At 41.1% G+C, this 21,227-nt stretch overlaps 1 protein-coding gene across 1 annotated transcript in view; it reads left to right on the forward strand.

The window, feature by feature from the left end:
- Window positions 1–459: 459 nt before the first annotated feature.
- The window catches only part of LOC311033434 (uncharacterized protein), a gene marked incomplete at both ends in the record, with an annotated part of 33,502 nt that continues 12,734 nt past the window's right edge, over window positions 460–21,227 (forward strand). The window contains 4 exons of the mRNA XM_084040945.1: window positions 460–667; window positions 2,153–2,263; window positions 3,732–3,893; window positions 4,321–4,456. Coding sequence (XP_083897071.1) covers window positions 460–667; window positions 2,153–2,263; window positions 3,732–3,893; window positions 4,321–4,456 — 617 coding nt within the window. The remainder of the gene's footprint in view (window positions 668–2,152; window positions 2,264–3,731; window positions 3,894–4,320; window positions 4,457–21,227) is intronic.

Here is a 21,227-nt window from a genome sequence, read left to right on the forward strand (position 1 = left end):
TAGATTTTGTGGAGAAAGTGTCCTTTTTATGCCTACATATTTATCTCACTTCTCTCTCATACTAAACCACAGTTGCTCTCCTCCCTGCTCTCATTCAATACAAAGCCCGACCAGGTTAGGTTGTTTTGTTTCCCCTTCTGATAAGTCTGGATTTTGTAAGAAACAAATTAACTGATGCTCAATCCAAAGTCTTCAGAGTACGATGGGTGCTGACCTAAAAGCTTGGCAAATAATAAAGTAGTCAGAACCCTCAAATAAGTATATAACACTTTTACTGACGCACAGCAGCAGAAGGAAACAGCATTGGCCCTCTCTGTGTTTCTGAGACGTGTGGGTGGGTGTGTGAAGTGTGGTTTCAGAACATGATCTGTGCACGTGGCGACCAAAAGTGTGAACTTGTTGGGTTCCGACTTTTGCAAGGTTAGACCTTAAACGAAAGTAGTTTGAAGATGAACTAGAATGGCGGAGGACGTGTACGCCGTACCAGACCTGACAAAGAAGGTCAGATATGGCCGAAGAGAGAGGCAGCAGGAGATGGAGGAGAGAGGAGAGAGAGAGGAGAGGATGGTAGACAATGACATCTATGTCTCTGCAGATGACCTTGACCCTGACCCTGGGACCCAGCAGGATGCTGTACCGCAGAACACAACACAACAGCGAAATGGAGGTAAAACTAAACACTACAATGATTAACTAACACATCTATGGATGTTACGCAAGAGCAGTGGTGTAGTGGTGTGTCTAGTGTGGCTATACTCTAATTGTACACAACGTCCCGTACCGTTTGTTGCCGTAAAGGAACAGTGTCCTTTGTAAAAAATAAAAAACCAAAGACCAGAAACAGTGACATGAATTCTTAGTGCTGCCAAAAAGATACAATTTGAACATTTTGTGCTTATTCACGTGTGATTAAGCCACACGTTTCATGTGCTCTGCCTTGTTTAATCTACAAAAAAAAACTTGAAAAGTTTTGATATTCGATACCATGGGGTGTGTGTGGGGCACAGGTACACTAACCTTATCTTCACTATTTATTCATTGTATTATTAGAGTGATGCTCGTTGGGAACGATTAACGCATGCCCGCCTCTACTTCTGCAATACCAGTTGTAGGCTATCTGTTGTATCTGTTGTCAGAGTACTTAGTGTAGATCTATTATCATAGTACTTGGAGGCCACTCTATGATGTCAGTATGACATCATATTGATGACACATACATCTGCAAACACATCTAGTGACAATTTAAGATAGGATACGTTTAGGTTAAAACAAAAGTTTTCTTGTCAAAGGCTTAAAGCTCTATATTCTGATCATCATAATCATTGCTATAGAGTGTTGGTTCAGTAACAGAGGTCTCCCCGTCTCTCCAGCTCTTTAATACATATAAAATACATTTTCAGGCGAGTTGCCAATTTCAGCCAATCAGGAGAGAGTACCCATTATCAGCTTCCTTTTAATAGTGTTCCAGTTACAATTTTGTCTGCTCAATTCTTAGTGTCCGATAAGTCTGATTCATAGTGTCAGGGGCTTTGTCAGAGTACCTGTTTACCTGTGTCCCTTTTGTGGCCATATATGGGGATAGCTGCATCTGTCTGACAACTGGGTATCCAAATACTGTATGTCCATATATGGACATATCGGTCGGATCGGCGATTCTGGACAACCGCATATCCAAACTATTCGGCGGCGGGCACCACACTCCCTTAATCCTTACCGATGCGTGAGCCAAGTTTGAAGTCGCACACGCATAAATGTGCATGACCATATATGTGCATAGCGGTCGGATCTGTGGCTCTGGACAACCGGATCTCCATGTATGCCTATATATGGGCATATTGGGTTTGTTTATGGTTATGTCTGAGTCATAGTGACATGCCTATATGGACGTTTCGGGTTTGTTTATGGTTATGTGATAGTCAGAGTGACGTGGCCGTGGTCCTGCCTATACTGTATATGGGGGTATGGGGTTTGTTTATGGTTATGTCTCAGTCAGAGTGACGTGGCTGTGGTCGGCCGGCCTTAAGACAATTTTATTATAGGATGTTTGACTTGTTATCTATCATAAAACATCATAACTTGTTAAAAGGTGTCACTTATTTTAAACTTTAATCCTCTGAAGTATCCTCATAGGATTGTCATGATTGTTTTACAGCCTCTGATGAGTCCAAGAAGAATGGTTCCAGAGCTGCAGCAGTGTGTCTGGGTCTGTTGGGTCTGCTGTGTGTAATCCTATTGGCTATCATCACTGGCCGGGTCATATACAGTGAGTAATTCTATAGTAAATACTGTAGTATGTTTATATGTACATTTTTGTCAGAAATAGTGTTGATGGCTGTTGCTTTAAATACATTGGGTGCTATTTTGGGGGAGGTGGATTGGCATGAGGTGTGCAGGAGACAGGCTTATTGACCATTTCTGTTGGCAAAGTACCTTGTTTTTCACCACATTTGTGTGTTTTGGGGACACAAGCACACACTTGTGACTTGTGCGTTACTATTTTCAGAACACTTTATCTGGAGGAGGCTCACCCAGACACGTCTCCAAAATCACACTAACCTGCTTTTATATTTTGTTATGTTTCCCCGTTTCATTTTAGTATGAAGCTCTCAAAATGGAAAATAAAATATGTTAGCCCGTTTTAAAGCATTCTAACCCACACGTGACAATGTTTCAATGCTGTAATCCAACACTGTGATCTTTATAAAGCCTTGCTGATTATCAGTTAGATTAATACACATAATGCCCAAGTCGGTCATTATTGAACAGTTTTGTAGACTTTTTGTCTTTCATAGTCCAGTGTACTCTAAAAATACTTAGAATATTTCTCATGGACAGTTATAGGAGGTCAATGCAGCAGTATTTTTGTAGATGTCCATTTAGCTGTATTTATCAATTCCTCCCAAGATAATTGTACATCATCTGCGCTGGCAGTCTGTTTGAGGTGCTGTAGATATTGTATTTTTTATTTTCAGTTGCCAATTCTTTTTGCCCCTGTTTCTCCACAATTTAGTCATTATGCCAATTAATTTCTTCCGCTGCTGTTGTATCCTACTGGCTCACCTGTCAGTGAGGAGCCCCCACTGGGGGGACCCAGCACCTCTCTCCCACTCCTCCCGCCCAACACTCCCTGCTGACAGGTGCCGCCCCAGTCTGTAGGAGTATGAGCTGTGACAAATATCACCCTCCCTACCCTGCTTTCCACCCAAAACACGGGCCAATCGTGTTTTTATAGACACTTGACAAAGCCGGATGCACCACAGTTGATTTAATCCCCTTGACTCCGCCTTTGTGGGCCAATTGTTTCCCTCCGATTCAACCGGGCCCCCGTGCGTGTAATGAGCCGAACTCCGTGAGGAAGGAGGTCACAGAGAATATTCCATGATTCTTCAAAGGTACAGTAAAATCGCCGTTTTCGCTGGCAAGGGGACAGTAGATGGATGAATTCATTAATGAATTCCTGGCATTGAATGAGTTGGTCACGAAAAGCAATCCTTGATTGGTCATGATCGAATCCACCTATAAAACACACCCACCCTAATCCAACCCATCGAACCTCTTAACTGTGGGTACTCTGCCCTTCTCTAGTCTGGAAAATACCAAGTATCTGTCACCACACCACACCAGTTCACCTGTTCCCCCAAACTAAGAACCTTGTCTTAATGTCAAATATAGATTTGCTAAAACAAAGTTGTATGTAAAACTCATCAGATTGTTGATTCTCCTTATTACAGATTCTGACCTGCTTAACAACCTGACCAAAGACCAAGAACAGTTACTGTCCAGATATAATAACATCACTAAACAGAAGGACCAGCTACAGTCCAGTTTTGACCAGCTACGGTCCAGATATAACAAACTAATTGAACGAAATGACATCAAGAAGATGCTTTGTGGTCAGTGAGACATCAAATTTGTTGTTTTTTGTTGTTGTTTTGTTTCATTGTTATATCATGTTGTTCATCATTTATCATTAATCTGAGCAAATTACCAAACAGTGGCTAACTTTATTATTTTGTTTTTAGAATCACATGGGTTTAAACTTGTTAGTGGTGTGTGTTATTCTTACAACTCTACTCCGATGACCTGGGAGGAGAGCAGACAACACTGTACAGACAAGCAATCAGACTTGATGGTTATAAACAGCAAAGAAAAGCAGGTGTGCGTGTGTGTGTGTGTGTGTGTGTGTGTGTGTGTGTGTGTGTGTGTGTGTGTGTGTGTGTGTGTGTGTGTGTGTGTGTGTGTGTGTGTGTGTGCATGTGTGTGGCGTGTGCGTGGCGTGTGCGTGTGTTGTAACATAATATTGTACAGTGTGTATTTCAGTAACCACCATCCTTTCTGTCCAGGACTTTGTTAACAAAGTTGTTATCAGAAACCAGAAGGCTGTGTGGCTGGGTTTGGACAGAGAGGAGGAAGGAGTGTGGAAATGGGTAGATGGAACGCCACTGACCACACCAACGTAAGGCTTTGCATTCATTATTCTATTATGTATTTAAACTATTGTTATAAACACATTTCACATACAGGGATTTCATCTTCCCTACTTTTTCTAAATGGTGTTGAATCCAAATGGTATAAAATATTATAATAAAATGCCTACCAACCACACTGTCACTAACACAATTATACATGTTGTCTATTTCACTATTCTGTTAATTTGCGTCTAATATCTAGAACATAATTTGAGGTCATGGTTTAATATAATGTACTGTAAAGGTATTGTAATGAATTAAATGTTCCTACTCCAGGTACTGGCGAGCTGGTGAGCCTAATAACTCTGGAAACTGTGTTGTGCTTCATGATGGAAGATGGGTCGACATGTTATGTTCTACCATGAGCCGTTTTATCTGTGAAAGAGTTTTCAAGTGAAATGTTGGTGCAACTACATGATGCCAAATATTTGGACAAATTGTACTTTTAAGTACCAATTGAAATGTTATCTTTATTCAGAGACACGTGCAGGAGGGTACCTACCCTTTTGCCCCTGATGCCCAAAGTGCCCTTTACATGTTTTATATTAAGGCCTGCCCAACACCCACAGCCCTTATCATGAAGCATTTTCTGTTATAATAATAATTTATAATTACATTATAAAATACATGAGGTTGCTGCCATCAGTCAGGTCTCAGTTTCAGTCTTTACCTCATGCAGTGATGTCATGTTCCCTCCCACCTCGTTAAGCATGGAGTCCTGAATTTAATTGTGCGATTCACTTATACTTATTTTTTTGGTACAGATTACACAAATGAGATATTATGTGTTCATTTCATTTGTGAGCTTTTGTGAGCTTTGTACAGAGATGGAATTGTCTCTGTAGCTAATAGTTTTCCCCTACTTCCAATCGATGTGATAATTAAGTTAACTGGCTCCTGGTTGTACAGTAGGCTAACCTTTGAATGTGAAATATTTCTGCTTTGTCTGCTCAGTGTTAAAGTAGCCAACTAAATAAACTTATACTTTTGTTTATTGTTAACATTGGTTGAATATGTTGCTAAATTTCTTTTCAATAAAACGTTTCTTCCGTCACTATGTGTTCCCTTTCGTCTGTACAGTCCTGTGTCTCAAAATAGATTTACAATTCCGATATAAATACCTAGTTGCACTGTCTGTCAATATGGGATACGGGATATACAGAACATTAAGTCACTCTGGATGAGAGTCAGGTGTTCAGAAGCATTGATGCTGTTCTACATGTGGTCCAATATATGCTGTTCCACCAATCCACCCTGAGCTGAACAGGTTGCGAGCACTTTGAACTGATCTGCCTTAACCCTAACATAACTGTTTTTGTTTGTTTTTGCACGACCCACATTGTATTGTATGGGTTTAATGGTCTACTTTGCCTACTGCACAACCCACACTGTGGTGACAACACACACTCTGACCTCAGTGACCTGCTCACACACTGGGATCACAACCCTGAACACACACACACACACACACACACACACACACACACACACACACACACACACACACACACACACACACACACACACACACACACACACACACACACACACACACACACACACACACAAATATTTCTAAAGAAGAAGAAAAAAAGGTTGTTATGTATAACCTATCAAAATCAGTTGGACATATTACATTTTGATGTGGTGTCATAATTAAACTTCATGTTGATATGGCACACTGACTACGAAAACGAAAATGAAAACATGGCACTTCATGTCAAAAAGGTTGCCGACCCCGGATAGCTGATGTTCGTGTGGGAACAAAAACCACAGGTTTAGACCTGCAGTATAAGACAGACCACATCCTGTTGAAGATGACTCTTAGAATTATGTTTAAAGTTCCTCTGTACTTCTTAGAAACACACAGAGAGAGAGAGAGAGAGAGAGAGAGAGAGAGAGAGAGAGAGAGAGAGAGAGAGAGAGAGAGAGAGAGAGAGAGAGAGAGAGAGAGAGAGAGAGAGTCTTCTTAGAAACACACACACACACACACACAGAGAGAGAGAGAGGTGGAGAGAGAGAGAGAGAGTTTGGAGCAAATATCGCAAACTGCTGGATCGTTCAGCAGCAAACGTTTTATTAAGTATTTTTTCTCAAATCGGCTTCATGTTGTCACTATTCCAGCCCGCTTATGTTTTGGCCTATACAGTAACTCTTGAACCGTCGGTCAAGCAACAAAAAAAGAAAAAACTCTCTGAATTCGGTGGATCATAATGCAACTCCATATAGGCCACACCCATTTCTCCGCCAAACTAGATTTTCTGCTATTGTGCATTTTCTTCAAAACACACTTGTTGCTTGTTACTAGTGTTTAACACCGGGATTCCCGGGATGCGGGAATCCCGGGAATTCAGTTTTTTTTTACCATCCCGGGAATTCACTTCGGTTCCCGGGCTTCCCGTTTTTTTTTTTCTTGTTAGAAATGAATACTAATTAGTAGAAAGCCCTATCTACAGCGTGGAGGAATTACTATTATAATTAGGCAAGTTACTTGCCGCGTTGCCGACCAGGGCAGGGTCCCATCGTCCCGTTGTGAACCAATATGGGACGCACTGAATGAATGTAACAGTAATGAACAAAATAAAACACAATTGGCCGTGATGCCCCATGCCTGCCCTGCACAGTGCGCACGCTGATTTCACTGTTTCCTCTGCTGTCAATATGGTAGACACCAGTTGACTAGTTCAGATTCAACATCATCAAGTGAAACGCTGTATAAACAGTAGGGCCTAGGTAGGTTTGATCGAGCCTATATTCCAGCTTAAAATGCGCACAAGCCAAGCAATGCTTTTGATAGAGAGAGAGGACAGACCGGAGAGCTGAAGAGAGAGAGAGCAAGAGAGAGCGCGTGAGAGAGAGAGAGAGAGAGAGAGAGAGAGAGAGAGAGAGAGAGAGAGAGAGAGAGAGAGAGAGAGAGAGAGAGAGAGTATTAGACCGATGTGGTCCGTTTTTTATCATCATTAATATAGCCTACCCTACCTACACTTGCATTTTAGAACGTTCAAACTACCATTTTACTAGAACTACCCAGTAGAACAAGTGAACTGCACAACGGCTGTCTGTCTCATTGATTGTCAGTGCTGGCAGCGCATGCATGTGTACATCAAAATCACACTACAAAACCCCACATTTGATCAACAACAAAATATAGATTAATAGACAACATACAGCCAACATCCCAAAATGGAGTCTTATAATATCCAGCAAGTAGCCTAATATAAATTAATAACTGCAAACAAATGACAAGTTTAGGCTATCAAATCAATATCCTACAAAAGTAGAGAAAAGCTGTGACCTCACCGGCGCTCTGATGGACAATAAATACATATTCCTTTTGCAAATTCTCTTGTCAATAATGATACAAATGGAACGTTTATTTCAGCAGCTAGAGTTTGACATTGTTTGAGTGCGTTTTGAGCGCAGCTCCTCGTTAAGTTAATTGTCTTCACCCGCTGCGCAACAGGGCAGATCTCCGCCAGGGCAGGGCACTGGCTATTATATATTATATTTATATGATTTTAAAAAATCAAATTAAGTCATTATTAGTGCAAGTTCATAGGTGGACACAATAGGGACATTTGGGCACCTCGGTGTAAAATTGGCTATTTAAGTATCTACATATAAATGCATTTTAGTGGGCACTTTTTTTTTTTTTTTACCCTTTGACGGGAATTCCCGGGAAGCCCGGGAAAAGGTCTGAAAATTCCCGGGAATTAAAATTAGCTATTTCCCGGAAAATGTTAAACCCTACTTGTTACTACTCTACAACTCACACACATCACTACAGATGATCTCTGGAGTCATACAATGAACACGTATCTTTAAAAAAAAAATCCATCAATCTATAATATATTATACATTGACATTAGAATGTATACAAACAAACAAAGACAAACAAAAATGACAGATACAGTTACAGTGCAGAAGTGAAAGAAAAGAGAAAACTAACTCAATCAAAGGCAGCGCCAAACAGAAAGGTCAGGAGACAGAATCAGGAGAGAGAGTACCCATTTATCAGCTTCAATTTTATAGCGTTACAGTTCCAATTCTGTGTCCTTATTTCTTTGTCATCACTTCCAATTTCAGTTTGTTCATCCTGTATCCTGTGTGAGTTCTCTCTCCTGATCGGATAAAATTGGTATCGTTAAATCCTTTTTCTGTTAACCCATTGAGACCTGAAGCCGATTCTACATGTCTCCTAAATCTCAACAGTATTCTGAAAAACGTATGTTTCTATATCAGTGGTGCTCAATCTTTTTCATGTCAAGGACCCCCAAAATTATATGTATTTGGCCGCGGACCCCCATCAAAATATCTTGTTCCAGGGATCCCCCAGAAGCAAAGATTTGAGTTAAAAATGTTCGCTTTAAAAATATTTAGTCCAAAGTGTAAAATAATGCTTTTTAGCTCAAATCTAAAAATGACTGCAGGAGACCCCTGTTACTGAACAAACATGCTATAGCAATGAGTGCTATTAGAATAAGGAGCTATATTTAACACTTATTTACATAATAAAGAAAAATCACTTACCCTACCTTTGAAAGGAAATAACTTCTAATGTTTTGAACCTCATTACTTACGTTGCAAATAAGATTTACCAATAGCAACGTTGCATGTTCAATGTCACACCGTTTGACAAATGCAGGGTCTACCAGTTGACTAGTGACATGATTTTGCCCTGAGCAGAGTTATAGATAGATATCTATGGGCTGGTTGTTAGCTAATGCTTGGATGGGGAAGTTGTACAAATGGTTGTTCACAGCTTGATATATATATACCTATACCTATAACCAGTGGTGGAAAAAGTACTCAATACTGCAATGTAGAGGGAAAACTCCAGAGTAAAAGAAAAAAGTATTGGTATCAAAATGTATTTAAAGTAGCAAAAGTGGAAAGTACTCATTATGTAGAATGTAGAAATCCCGTTTTCAAATGTATACAAATCTTTTGAAAATAGCAGATCTACAAGCTCGCATTGTGAGCTTGTAGATCGTCTATTTTCAAATAGCCAAAATGTATATGGGCTGAAGTGGTTACTGTATATGTTTTGTAATAATAATCAAAATCTACAAAGTAAATTGTACTCCACTTGTACTCCACTACATCCACGATGCAGTGGAGTAGAAGTAAAAGTACAGAGAATTGGAAAAATTCAAGTAAAGCACAAATACCTCGAAATTGCATTTAAAGGGGAAATCCACCCATTTTCAATATTTAACTATGTCATTAATATAGCATAAAGGAGTTGTGTGGAAATAAGAAAAAAGTTCCCCCCTTTCTGTGTTGCCTTGAACTGGAGGATTGATTGTGGGTTTAACATTGCAAATTACAACGTGATGACTCATCATGTTGTAATTTGCAATGTTAAACCCACAATCAATCCTCCAGTTCAAGGCAACACAGAAAGGGGGGAACTTTTTTCTTATTTCCACACAACTCCTTTATGCTATATTAATGACATAGTTAAATATTGAAAATGGGTGGATTTCCCCTTTAAGTACAGTACCTAAGTAAATGTACTTAGTTACTTTCCACTACTGCCTATAACTACTGTACCTGCATGAACATTCTAGCAGCAGACACACAAACGTTATATTGATCCGAGACTCTCTCATTGCGGGCCCTGCTATTCCACTGTCTCTGTTGTTTCACTTTTAGTGCGTGATGTTGTGCACGCGTACTCAACAAACGGGAACTGGTTCATTGAGAAGACATAGCAGGGAAACGCGGTTAGGGAAAGCGGAGGCCCCCAGAAGGACTCCGCTGCACTGCACTCAATAAGAGGAGTCCTAAACGGATCTGTGTGAGGAGGGGAACCGCTCGGGGGAAAAAGTGAACAGATTGACGGTTACACATTCTGCATTCTAGTGCTGGATGAGCAGCAACAGCGAAACCTCCTCATCGACAATTACAGCAGAGGGAGCAGTGGGAGAGATAAGACCAGGGGAGCCCATGCATTTCACCGAGATATTAAGCCCCGATTTATACTCCGTCGGACGGCGGTGTTGTCGCCCGTCTATAAAAATCGCAGATCTACACGCTCGCGGCGAGTCGCATCCGCGCCGGGTCGCGAGCTTGTAGGTCAGCTATTTACGGCGCACGGACACCCTCAGCACGACGAAGCATAAATCAGGCATTAGGTAATAAGGGCTGGAGAGAAGAAAATCTGCACAGCCTTTTTCCTCAGTCTTGTTCCGGCAGCGTGTTTGTGTGTGCGAGGACTATAGTCTCGGCAGCATTACACAGGGTGTGTGCAACTCAAATCCTCTCATTGTATTTCTGCAGATTCAATACATTTGAAGGTCACCGATAGTCACCCGCAGGTGATTATTACGAGTGTGCAGCAAACGCAATAGACCCGATAAGCTCCTCTCTCTCTCCATCTTATAACTGTGAGCCTGTTTGACAAAGAACCACATTTATCTCGACCATTGATTATCAGCAAAAGGAGATTCAGCTGCCCCACTAATGGAATGAACGCACACGATAAGCAAAGATATATACCATGTTATATCATCGAAATGCAACAGACATTTCTATAGACCGGGTGTCATTGTAAACCCTATAGGACAACAATACAATACATGGCACACAGTGAGGTCCATGTTGTACAACGTGGCTGATCAGAGGTGTGTGATGACACGACCACGGTGGGTGCGCTCGGCGAGACGCAAGTGAGAGAGAGATCCGATGAGGGTCATTATTCCACATCCGCACGTTATTTCATGGAGCATCTATTGTCTAAACCTCAACTCGAGAGTTAACCCGTTAAGACCGTGAACGCAGCATCTGTGTGTCATTTTTAGATTTCTTTGGGCTATTCAAAAATAGCAGATATACAAGCTCATAGCGTGGCACCGAGTGCCGCGCTATGAGCTTGTAGATCTACAATTTTTGAAAAATCATGAAAATGTGTCTGAATATTTCATTTTCTTTTTTGCGGACATTAGTAACTCAAATGTTTGCTTCTGGGAGTCCCTGGAACTAAATATTTTACAAATGTTTGCAGAAAATATATATATTCCAAGAATTTCACGAATTTTCACGATTTTTAAAAAATATCTACAAGCTCATAGCTTGTAGAGCTTGTATATCTGATATTTTCGAATAGCCAAAGAAATCTAAAAATGACACACGGATGCGTTTCCCGGTCTTAATGGGTTAATGCGGGCTCAGCAACCACCTCTCCTCCGCGCCCGGAGTTTTAGAGAGCAAAGCTAATACGGGTAGAAAGGTTTCCCCAGCTCGGCTGATAAACTGTAATCTAGCGGTATGGGACACAATCACTCTGGCAGAATGGGCGGCGAGACAAGCCACCTAGCAATTCAAAGGGACACGAGGCTTCAACAGCACATCACAGGTACTATCCAATGCACACGGCGAGAGAGAGAAAACAGCAGCATTTCTTGGGAAGGGGGCTTTGATTGGAAAATCTCTCTCTCTCGCCTTTCTCTGCTGTCGCCTCATTCGCCGTGGGAAACGTGTGGCTTGGCACGACTTTTGAAGTCTCACTTGGACACGCGCGCGGCAAAGGCAGGGGTTGCAGGTGTTGATTAGACGTCAGCTTTACTTTGGGAGATAAGTTGCCGCGCGAACAGAACGGTCTTGATTTTTCAAGGGCACAGGATGCGATTTGAGAGACTGCCACAGGTCGTTCTAACTACATGCTGCTGTTCCTGTTGAAAAACAGGCTGTGAAAGAAAATGTCACAAAGCAGAAGGGGCCATGATAGTGTTGTGTTTTTCTCTGTCTACCGCCGTGACCTCAAATGGTAGCCTTAAATTATTCAGAGAACATACTGGAGGGCATTGGGTGGGCCACCTTTTCAGGCATAAAATCTGCCTAGACGTTTTTTTCCAAGGCTGGTGTGATCTAATTTCACCAGACAGTGTAAACTGCCACCGCGCTTATGGCTTATTATAGGCTGCCAAAAGAATAACGCAAACATAGAATAAGAATAAATGAACTGAATAAGTCAACAGTTTCATTTTAATTATAATGGTAAAATAAATTATTTTAATTAGTGTCATGCACCGAACAATAATTAAAAAAAATATTTATGGGACTATAAAATACTGATGAAGGTTTCATGTACGGTACACACACATTTCAGTTAATTATTTATTTTTCTAAGTTCACTGTCGGCTGAAAGTGTTATTTTAGTTTTGTCCGAAAACGTCAATTCCGAGTTCCCTTTCTCTGCCATCACTGCAGTTGTTGCTAATGAGACAAATACATACGGTGCTTGAAATACTGACAGCACTTGATCCAGTTCTATGTATGGTACACATACTATATAGTATATTGCTGAGATTTCAGTTCCTCCTTTTTTCTTGTCTGGAAAAGTCTCTTCTCGCCATCACTGTGCGGTTGTTGATGATGAGACGAATATTATTCCATTCAACGTGCAAAGAAATAATACTCTTCCCATTCTGCATGGACATTATAATATGTATTATGTATGTTATGTCTTGTGGTGTTTCTTACCGAACTCATTCTCAATACTGTTGTCTCGTCTCATTAGTTGTGGTTGAAAACTAGTAATAGTAGTAGCCTAGTACTAGGTGACATACCTGGACATTCATATGCTGACAGAGATATTCCTGTGTTAATTTGCACTAGTCAATCCACTGATATGATTCACTGGAGTTCATGGTCAAACAGGCAAACCTGAGCATACTGTAGATTGGACGGCGGATGATATGATTTAATGTTTTTGTCTGGGTTTTCAAAACATCAAATCTTAAGGAAAATGGTTGACCACCACTGCGGTAAGGCAGTGGTTCTCAACCTTTTCAGGCCAAGACCCCCCAAAAGAATCATATTTGAACCGACCCCCCCACGCTGATAAGCACTTAGGAGTTGAGCCATTACATTTTGTTTGACTTGGTTCCACAGATAAATATTGTGAAAATAGCCGATCGTTGCGAGGCGCTGTGAGCTTGAAGATCAGCTATTTTCACAATTTCTTCTTATATTATTTGACAAGTTGGCCAATGTTTGAACAGTAGCTTGTTGATTACTTTTGACACAGTAATTGTCTTTTTTCATTTAAAAAAAAAAAAAGTTATTAAAAAGTCTTTAAATTGTCACTTCACTGTCATCTGGGGACCCCCCCCCCCCAAAAGATCAGTTTGAGAACCACTGCGGTAAGGTAACGATGATCTCTTTAATCGTTAGCATGTAGCAGTGCTAACGATTAAAGAGAGTTAAGACTAAAAGCCTGGTAAGGCTACCAAAAGACAGGCATTAAATTCAGTGATAATCAAGTGTCAAATGTCTATCATTAGATTGCAATAGGCCTGCATTACATTCATTACCAATCCAGATTAGAACTACAGCATGACGTCAAGATATCTAGTCAGTCTAAGTACATCAAATAATCCTGATTAGTCACTCAAAAGGCTGCTGAACTTGATGTAATTAAATGAGAATAATAGATCTGGCTGCAGGTAGTCCGCCCAGCAGGTGAAGGCCGCAAAACATCCCTTGAATGATTCAAAGCCAGCAATATGGGCTGGCATCATTCACATTGTGTTAAGACAATGCAGATGCTGGTGACACGGTTGCCAGGCAACTCTAACCACACTTGGTAATTTATTGAATAAAAAGGTAGTGTGTGCGTGTGTGCGTGTGTGCGTGTGTGGGTGTGTGTGTGTGTGTGTGTGTGGGTGGGTGTGTGGGTGCGTGGGTGGGTGTGTATGTGTGTGAGGATTGAGAATAAAGTCTATAATTGATGCAAAATGACTGTAATTCCTGGTATTTTGGCAGCTGTTGCTCTCTGGAGGCCTTCTTAAAGGCCATGGAATACTATTTCTCCTCTTCTTACTGTATCAACACGATGTTGAGGCTGTAGTGAACAGCACATTGGGTAGCTATCGTCACGAGGAGGGCTGGTGCTCCAAGCTTGTTTACCTAACGAAGAGACTGCAGACGGTGATGAAGTAGTCTTGCGTAGTCAGACAACCATTCCACAATCTCTGAATGCTTTATAGAGTCTGGAATTATCCCTGACTAACTCATTTCGGCATTTCCGTTCATGAAAATATACAGTATGTTAAAATATCATTACATTAAATGTATTGATTTTCATTTCTGCTAAACAGCAAGCTCGATTATGCTTAGATGATTTTGATTTATATTCTGATTTTTTGTTGTTGGAGGCAACAGTCTGGCTCGCGAGACTAGTGATGAAGTCTGTTGAAGTGTGTGTGTGTGTGTGTGTGTGTGTGTGTGTGTGTGTGTGTGTGTGTGTGTGTGTGTGTGTGTGTGTGTGTGTGTGTGTGTGTGTGTGTGTGCGTGCGTGCGTGCGTGCGTGCGTGCGTGCGTGCGTGTGCGTGTGTGCCCATCTGTGTCTCTTTATCATGTTGTATCCGTGTGTGATATATAGGCATTTCAATTAAACGATCAACCCTGCAGCCGTATTGTATTGGCACAGAAAGTCAATATCTGTGCTATCCGTGTAATATTTATCTATGTAAGCCCAGTCAGAAGGTACGTTATTCTTGTCGATATTTGCCTCTGTTGTTCAAATGTACAGTTAATCATCCAAAGCAATGGAGGATCCTTGTGATGAGAACCATGCATGAGACTGGTGGAAGCCAGACGGAGAGAATGGCACAACCACTGTCAATGATAAATATTCATTTATTTTGGCAAATATCATTGGTATTGGGGGCTCATACTGTAGGGAAATATGGGTTAAAGACAGACCCATTGACTGTTTTGGCTGAACGTCGAATTAAATCGAATGGCGAGCACATTTTCGGATGACAAAGTGGATATTCCTGTTCATATTCATGCACCAGACTAAACTAAAAGGGGGAAAAATGGCTTCTTTGTGACCTCACCAAAAAGCCAACCTGGTGAGATCTGAAAACACGTGGTCTGACCCTTTCACCCAGAATTCTGACCTCACCTTTTTTGTTCCGTCTAAAAAGGGTGGGATGAGTTGACTGTTGTAGTTAGCCCAACCAAAGCCAAATGCAGACCTACAGGTAGTGAGATTCAACAGGCGGCCCATGGGCCAAATCCAGCCCCTGGGGAGCTTTCTTGTGGCCCCATTCCAGATTCCAATGTAAAAATATATCATTTTATTACTTTTTTTAGCGCAAAGGTACATGTCCACCTACAATGTTAAAGTTGCAACTACTTCATGATTTCTGCCCAATTCTGCCTTACACGTTAAACTTGGAGAAATAAACAGTGGCATATAAAGTGATTGAAAGTCAAATACTTGAGTAAAAGCTAAATGTCAGTGGCAAAACAACATAAAAGAGCATAACAGATTAGTTTTGAGTGCAGTTCGTCCATCACATGCCATCTCCATCCATTTCTAGACTGCTACTGTACCGCATATAAGTATAAAGACCTTTTCATTGTACAAAGAAACAAAACAGCCAGAAATGTCATCTACTTCTACTACTTCTCACTATACTTTCAGAATGATGTAGCTTTCAAGTAGTTCAGCGATTTTCTTTTTTTCCCCACCATGTAGCTGGGTAACAACATCAACATGAATGAACACAACAGATATGACTTTTGAGTGCAGTCCGTCCATCACATGCCATCTCTATCCATCTGTAGCTACTGTATTTCTGAGTTTTGAGAGGATGTTGTTACATCAAAGAAAAAATTCTCCATCTGCAGCCATGCTCGTATGTTGTTTTAGTTTTGAGTGGATTTTGTCCATCATCTTCATCCACTTGAAGGTTTTTCACGGGTGCTCAGACCAAAATGCAAAAACCTTTCATTCATACGAACATGTAAACACTTCACTTTGCCTTTGTCTGCCTCAAACACTTTTCTCACAAAGACGCATCCATGCCAGGGACCCGTGCACAGAACATACTGAAATATCGTTTTCAAATCATTTCATTTTCATCATATCAAATGTCTTAACACATTAACCTGGAACTGTGTCTTTTTTAGATTTGAGCTAAAAAGCATTATTTTACACTTTGGGCTATTCAAAAATAGCAGATATACAAGCTCATAGCGCGGCACCGAGTGCCGCGCTATGAGCTTGTAGATCTGCTATTTTTGAAAAATCATGAAAATGTGTGCAAATCTTCTGAATATATATATTTTTAAAGCGAACATTTTTAACTCAAATCTTTGCTTCTGGGGGTCCCTGGAACAAAATATTTTGACGGGGGTCCGCGGCACATGAAAAAGGTTGAGCACCACTGATATAGAAACATACGTTTTTCAGAATACTGTTGAGATTTAGGAGACATGTAGAACCGGCTTGAGGTCTCAATGGGTTAATATCAAAATCGAGGCCTGTGCAATATAAATGGCTCCCACAGACAATATCCTATCAAACATCAAAATGCATACATTTTTGTTGTCACAGTCTTGCGGCCCCCCGACTTCAAGTCATTTTAGAATCGTGGCCCCCTGCCTAATCTAGTTGAATAACCCTACCGTATAGTCCTTACACAAGCATCCTATTTCTGCGGGTGGCAAAATTCTTAGATGCCTCCAATATTATTCCAATGCACTGCAACCGCTTTAGCAGAAATGTAGGTCATCGACATCTCCCAGACTCCCCCCCGCCCTCCACACACACACACACACACACACACACACACACACACACACACACACACACACACACACACACACACACACACACACACACACACACACACACACACACACACACACTCTCAAATCCAGTTGACGTCTTTGAGGTAAAGAAGTCTCGGGCTCCACGCTAATCCCCCTGGTCATACCGAGTTTCAAATTCAATCTCAGTTTTCTCATTACTGGTTTTGGAGATACTGAGACCCCATATTGGTCAAGAGATAGTTGAGCTTAATCTGATGGGCTTCTGTGTTATAAGGCCAGTAAGAAAAGCGATGATCCTGCATGGATCCATGGGTTGGGGGAGAAATCAACAGCGCAGTGCAGCAGATGGGAGCTTGAGAGGGGAGACAGTCAGCTAGAGGCATGCTGAGTCAAGCTTTGCTCACTGTTATTTGCCCAGATATCCGTAGGATTTGAACAGCACTTCTCAAGGTCTGTCTGTGGGGTAGAGTTCCTGACAAGGAGATGGCATTTAAAGGCAAAAATCAAACTGAGATGCCATAGAGTAAAATAATACTTAACGTTATACAACAGTTCGTCCCGGTCAAGTGGTTTGACTGGAGAAGAGGCCTAACATGAGTGCTGATGCAATACAACAGCACAGGAATGTTTTACTTGAACAGCTAGCTAGCTGCAGTAGCTAATGTCAGCCTATGATTTCCCCACTTAGTCTGGGTTGTTTATATGTTGCTTTGTAACATCTTTGCTGAGCGGCACATACATAAGTACTAAGTAGGCTATAACATTAGGTCTACATAACGTACATAAATGTATTTGTTTTGTGTGTGTGTGTGTGTGTGTGTGTGTGTGTGTGTGTGTGTGTGTGTGTGTGTGTGTGTGTGTGTGTGTGTGTGTGTGTGTGTGTGTGTGTGTGTGTGTGTGTTTTTGCTAACTAATTTAAGAACATGTTGCAGGTGGAACGCAATAACATCAACATTAAAATACTGGTTCTGTTCAGAACAAACAAAACATAGTTTTTATGCCATGGTTGCAAAGCAACTGAGCCAAGTCTGATCAAGCCATATTGACCTATTTGTAATTGGTTGAAAGCAAACTTGGATAATGTAGAATAAGTTGCTCAAACTGGTACAAAGAAATAACACAACCATCTAACGTGGTCTCTTAATAAATGGCTCAATAATTCTCAAGCAAGCACGCACGCACACACGCACACACACACACACACACGCGCGATTTAGGATTCACTGCTGCGAGTATTTCACATTATATTCTGATGAAGTCTCCTTGTATTCCCCATGACAATACTTAAATGAAATACCACTAAATGTTTAGGAGAAGGTCTAAGTAATTGTGTGACTGGGTGATAAGAATCTAATTCTGTCACATAACGGGGCTAAAATTCCTGCTCATTGCACTGAGCAGCTGATCAATACTGTTGACGTTCTCGAAAATAGGTCAGGATGTGTCTGAGTGGATGTGTCGCAGGGGAACAACAGAGGCACTACACCGACATCTTATCACACCTTACAGCCCCTGCAAGAAAATGACCAAAGAAAAGAAAATGAAAGGAGTGCTTTTTGGACTGGACCCAGAAGCACATGATGGTGACTAATGAAATTGTGAAAGGCAAAAGTCTCTGGAGGCGAGAGACAGAGCGAGGCCACATCTCGCATATTCGCGGGTAATGTGCTTTCTGTGATTAGCTTTGAGTAGACCCTCATCTATCCTGTTTCAACGGTTTACTTAGGCTAACGCAGCGCGCGTAGAAACGTGCAAACACACCCACGAGTGCACACATCACGATCTCGCACTCACGTGCACAACGTGCACATAGTTGCGACCCCGTGTTCCATGATGTGAGGGAATTAAATGCCCTGGAGTCAGTTGCACCACCTCACACTAAGTTCAAACTTAGCCTAGTTATAGCTTAACCCATTCAAATGCATCTCTGTCATTTTAGTTTTATTTGGCTATTAAAAAATAGCAGATCTACAAGCTCATAGCGCTATGAGCTTGTAGATCTGCTATTTTTTGAAAAATCGTGAAAATGTGTGCAAATCTTTGAATATATATATAACTCAAATCTTTGCTTCTGGGGGTCCCTGGAACAAAAATATGTTACAAATGTAAAAAAAATAGTATAATATTTAAAGTTTTGCACACATTTTCACGATTTTTCTAAAAATAGCAGATCTACAAGCTCATAGCGTGACACTCTGTGCCGTGCTATGAGCTTGTAGATCTGCTATTTTTGAATAGCCAAATAAATCTAAAAATGACACAGATACTTTCCTGGTCTAAATGTTTATTTTTCAAGCCATTTGACTTAGTGTGAGGTGGTGCAACTGGGTCCTGGACCTTATGACTGCAGTACAGCTTTTCTTGTGCAACCGTTTGTTACGCAAAAACATCCGCTTCTTGTTGTTGCCTCACTTCATTCATGTTGAACGCACATGTGGAAGGTTTTCAAAAGATGTTGACCCCCCCCCCCCCACCCCAAGACTCCCATGTTTCATACACAGTAAAAAACCTCAGTGTCAGTCCAACCATGTGTAGACATGTGTTTTTTTTGTGTTTTGGTTTAAACCACATGTAACCTTGAGAGTGAACAAATGGAATCAAATGGAACCATAATTACATTTGTAATTAACATTCAGACTTAAATGAACATAGTAACAGAAAAGAGACCAAAACAGAAATAATACATGTAGGCTAATAGCCTACATACATCCGACAAACAAAAAGAAACAAACAAACCACGCAGTAATAACCAATGAAAACCTCGAAAACGCCACAACCATAAGTTCACTAAAGTGGGCAGATAAGTAAAGAGTAGGGGGAGATTAGTCTCGCGAGCCAGACTGTTGCCTCCCACAATTTTCTCCTCCCCGCTTCCGTTTCGTCTTTACAGTCGCGCAAAATTTACAAAATCATCGAAGCATATAGCTCGCTGCTGAGCAGAAATGGAAATAAAAAAATGTAATGTAAAGATATTTTTTAATAAATTTACATGAACGGAAATGACGAACAGATGACAGCTTCGTGCCTCGGATTTCGGGACGTGTAGTTACAGACTCTATATACTGTAGTATTTCGGAGATTGTGGAACAGTTGTCTGTCTACGCGAGACTGTAGGGTGGGATTGGATCAACAAATATAATCACCTTTTACAGTGTACAGTGTTTACATGTTGGGCGGAAGGAGGCCACAGTTATTTGGGGTTGAGTGATTCCCTCTTCCTATCGGGGATGATTACAGTAGGTGGGTCCTCTCCAGCAGGGCTCTGACCCATTTACACTCTCTTAATATACGGTGGAAATTAAATACGGTGGAAATTAAGGGGGAGCCACAGTGCGAAGCACATCGGTTCGGTAGGATGATCTGCCTTTTCCTGACAACTCTTTTTTCTCCGGTCTAAAAATAGAGCGAATGGGAGAAAAAAAACACGGATGTGTTTATTTTTTTTTCTCTGCCGGAGGTGATTAAAGTTGTGTCCCAGGTTGTGGAGGAAGTTGGGAAAGTTGTGTTGAAAGCAGTGTTATATAGCTGTGTGGTGCTTGGACCTCTGTGTTAGACCTGTGTAGGCTGATGATGATGTGCTGCAGGCTCAGCATCTTCTAGCGTGCCGAGTGGATACCACACATGGAAACGGGTCAACGGATCAACACAAGCAAGCATGTGACAAGGAACGCAGTGATAGGAGTGATCACAACAGGGAGGCTGGCAGCTCACCATATAGGAAAAAGAAAAAGGATATGGGAGCATTATTACATTGCTGATTTCGTCGACTAAAACTATGACGAAAAATGTTCGTCGACTACCTTTTCTCACTGTCGAAAACTAAATAAAAACTAAATGAAAACTAGGCCATGATGACTAAAACTAAGACTAAATCTATTGACAATTTCATCAACAAATAAAAACTAGACAAAAATGTTTGGTTGCGCTTGGGTATTGCGCTCTGAAAATAGCAGATCTACAAGCTCACAACACGTCGCGCTGCGACGCGTTGTGATCTTGTAGATCGGCTATTTTCAGTGTAAAAGTGTAAAATCAGCCATTACGACGCCATCAAGGCACCACCAAAATAGTTTTAGTCGACTAAATCAACTGTAGATTTAGTCGACTATAATTTCATGATATTTAGTCGACTAAAACTAGACTCACAGTAAAACATCTCAGATGACTAAAATATGACTAAAA

The sequence above is a fragment of the Gymnoscopelus microlampas genome, assembly GCF_963454915.1.
Source record: "Gymnoscopelus microlampas genome assembly, chromosome: 18".
In the NCBI taxonomy this organism is placed as follows: Eukaryota; Metazoa; Chordata; class Actinopteri; order Myctophiformes; family Myctophidae; genus Gymnoscopelus; species Gymnoscopelus microlampas.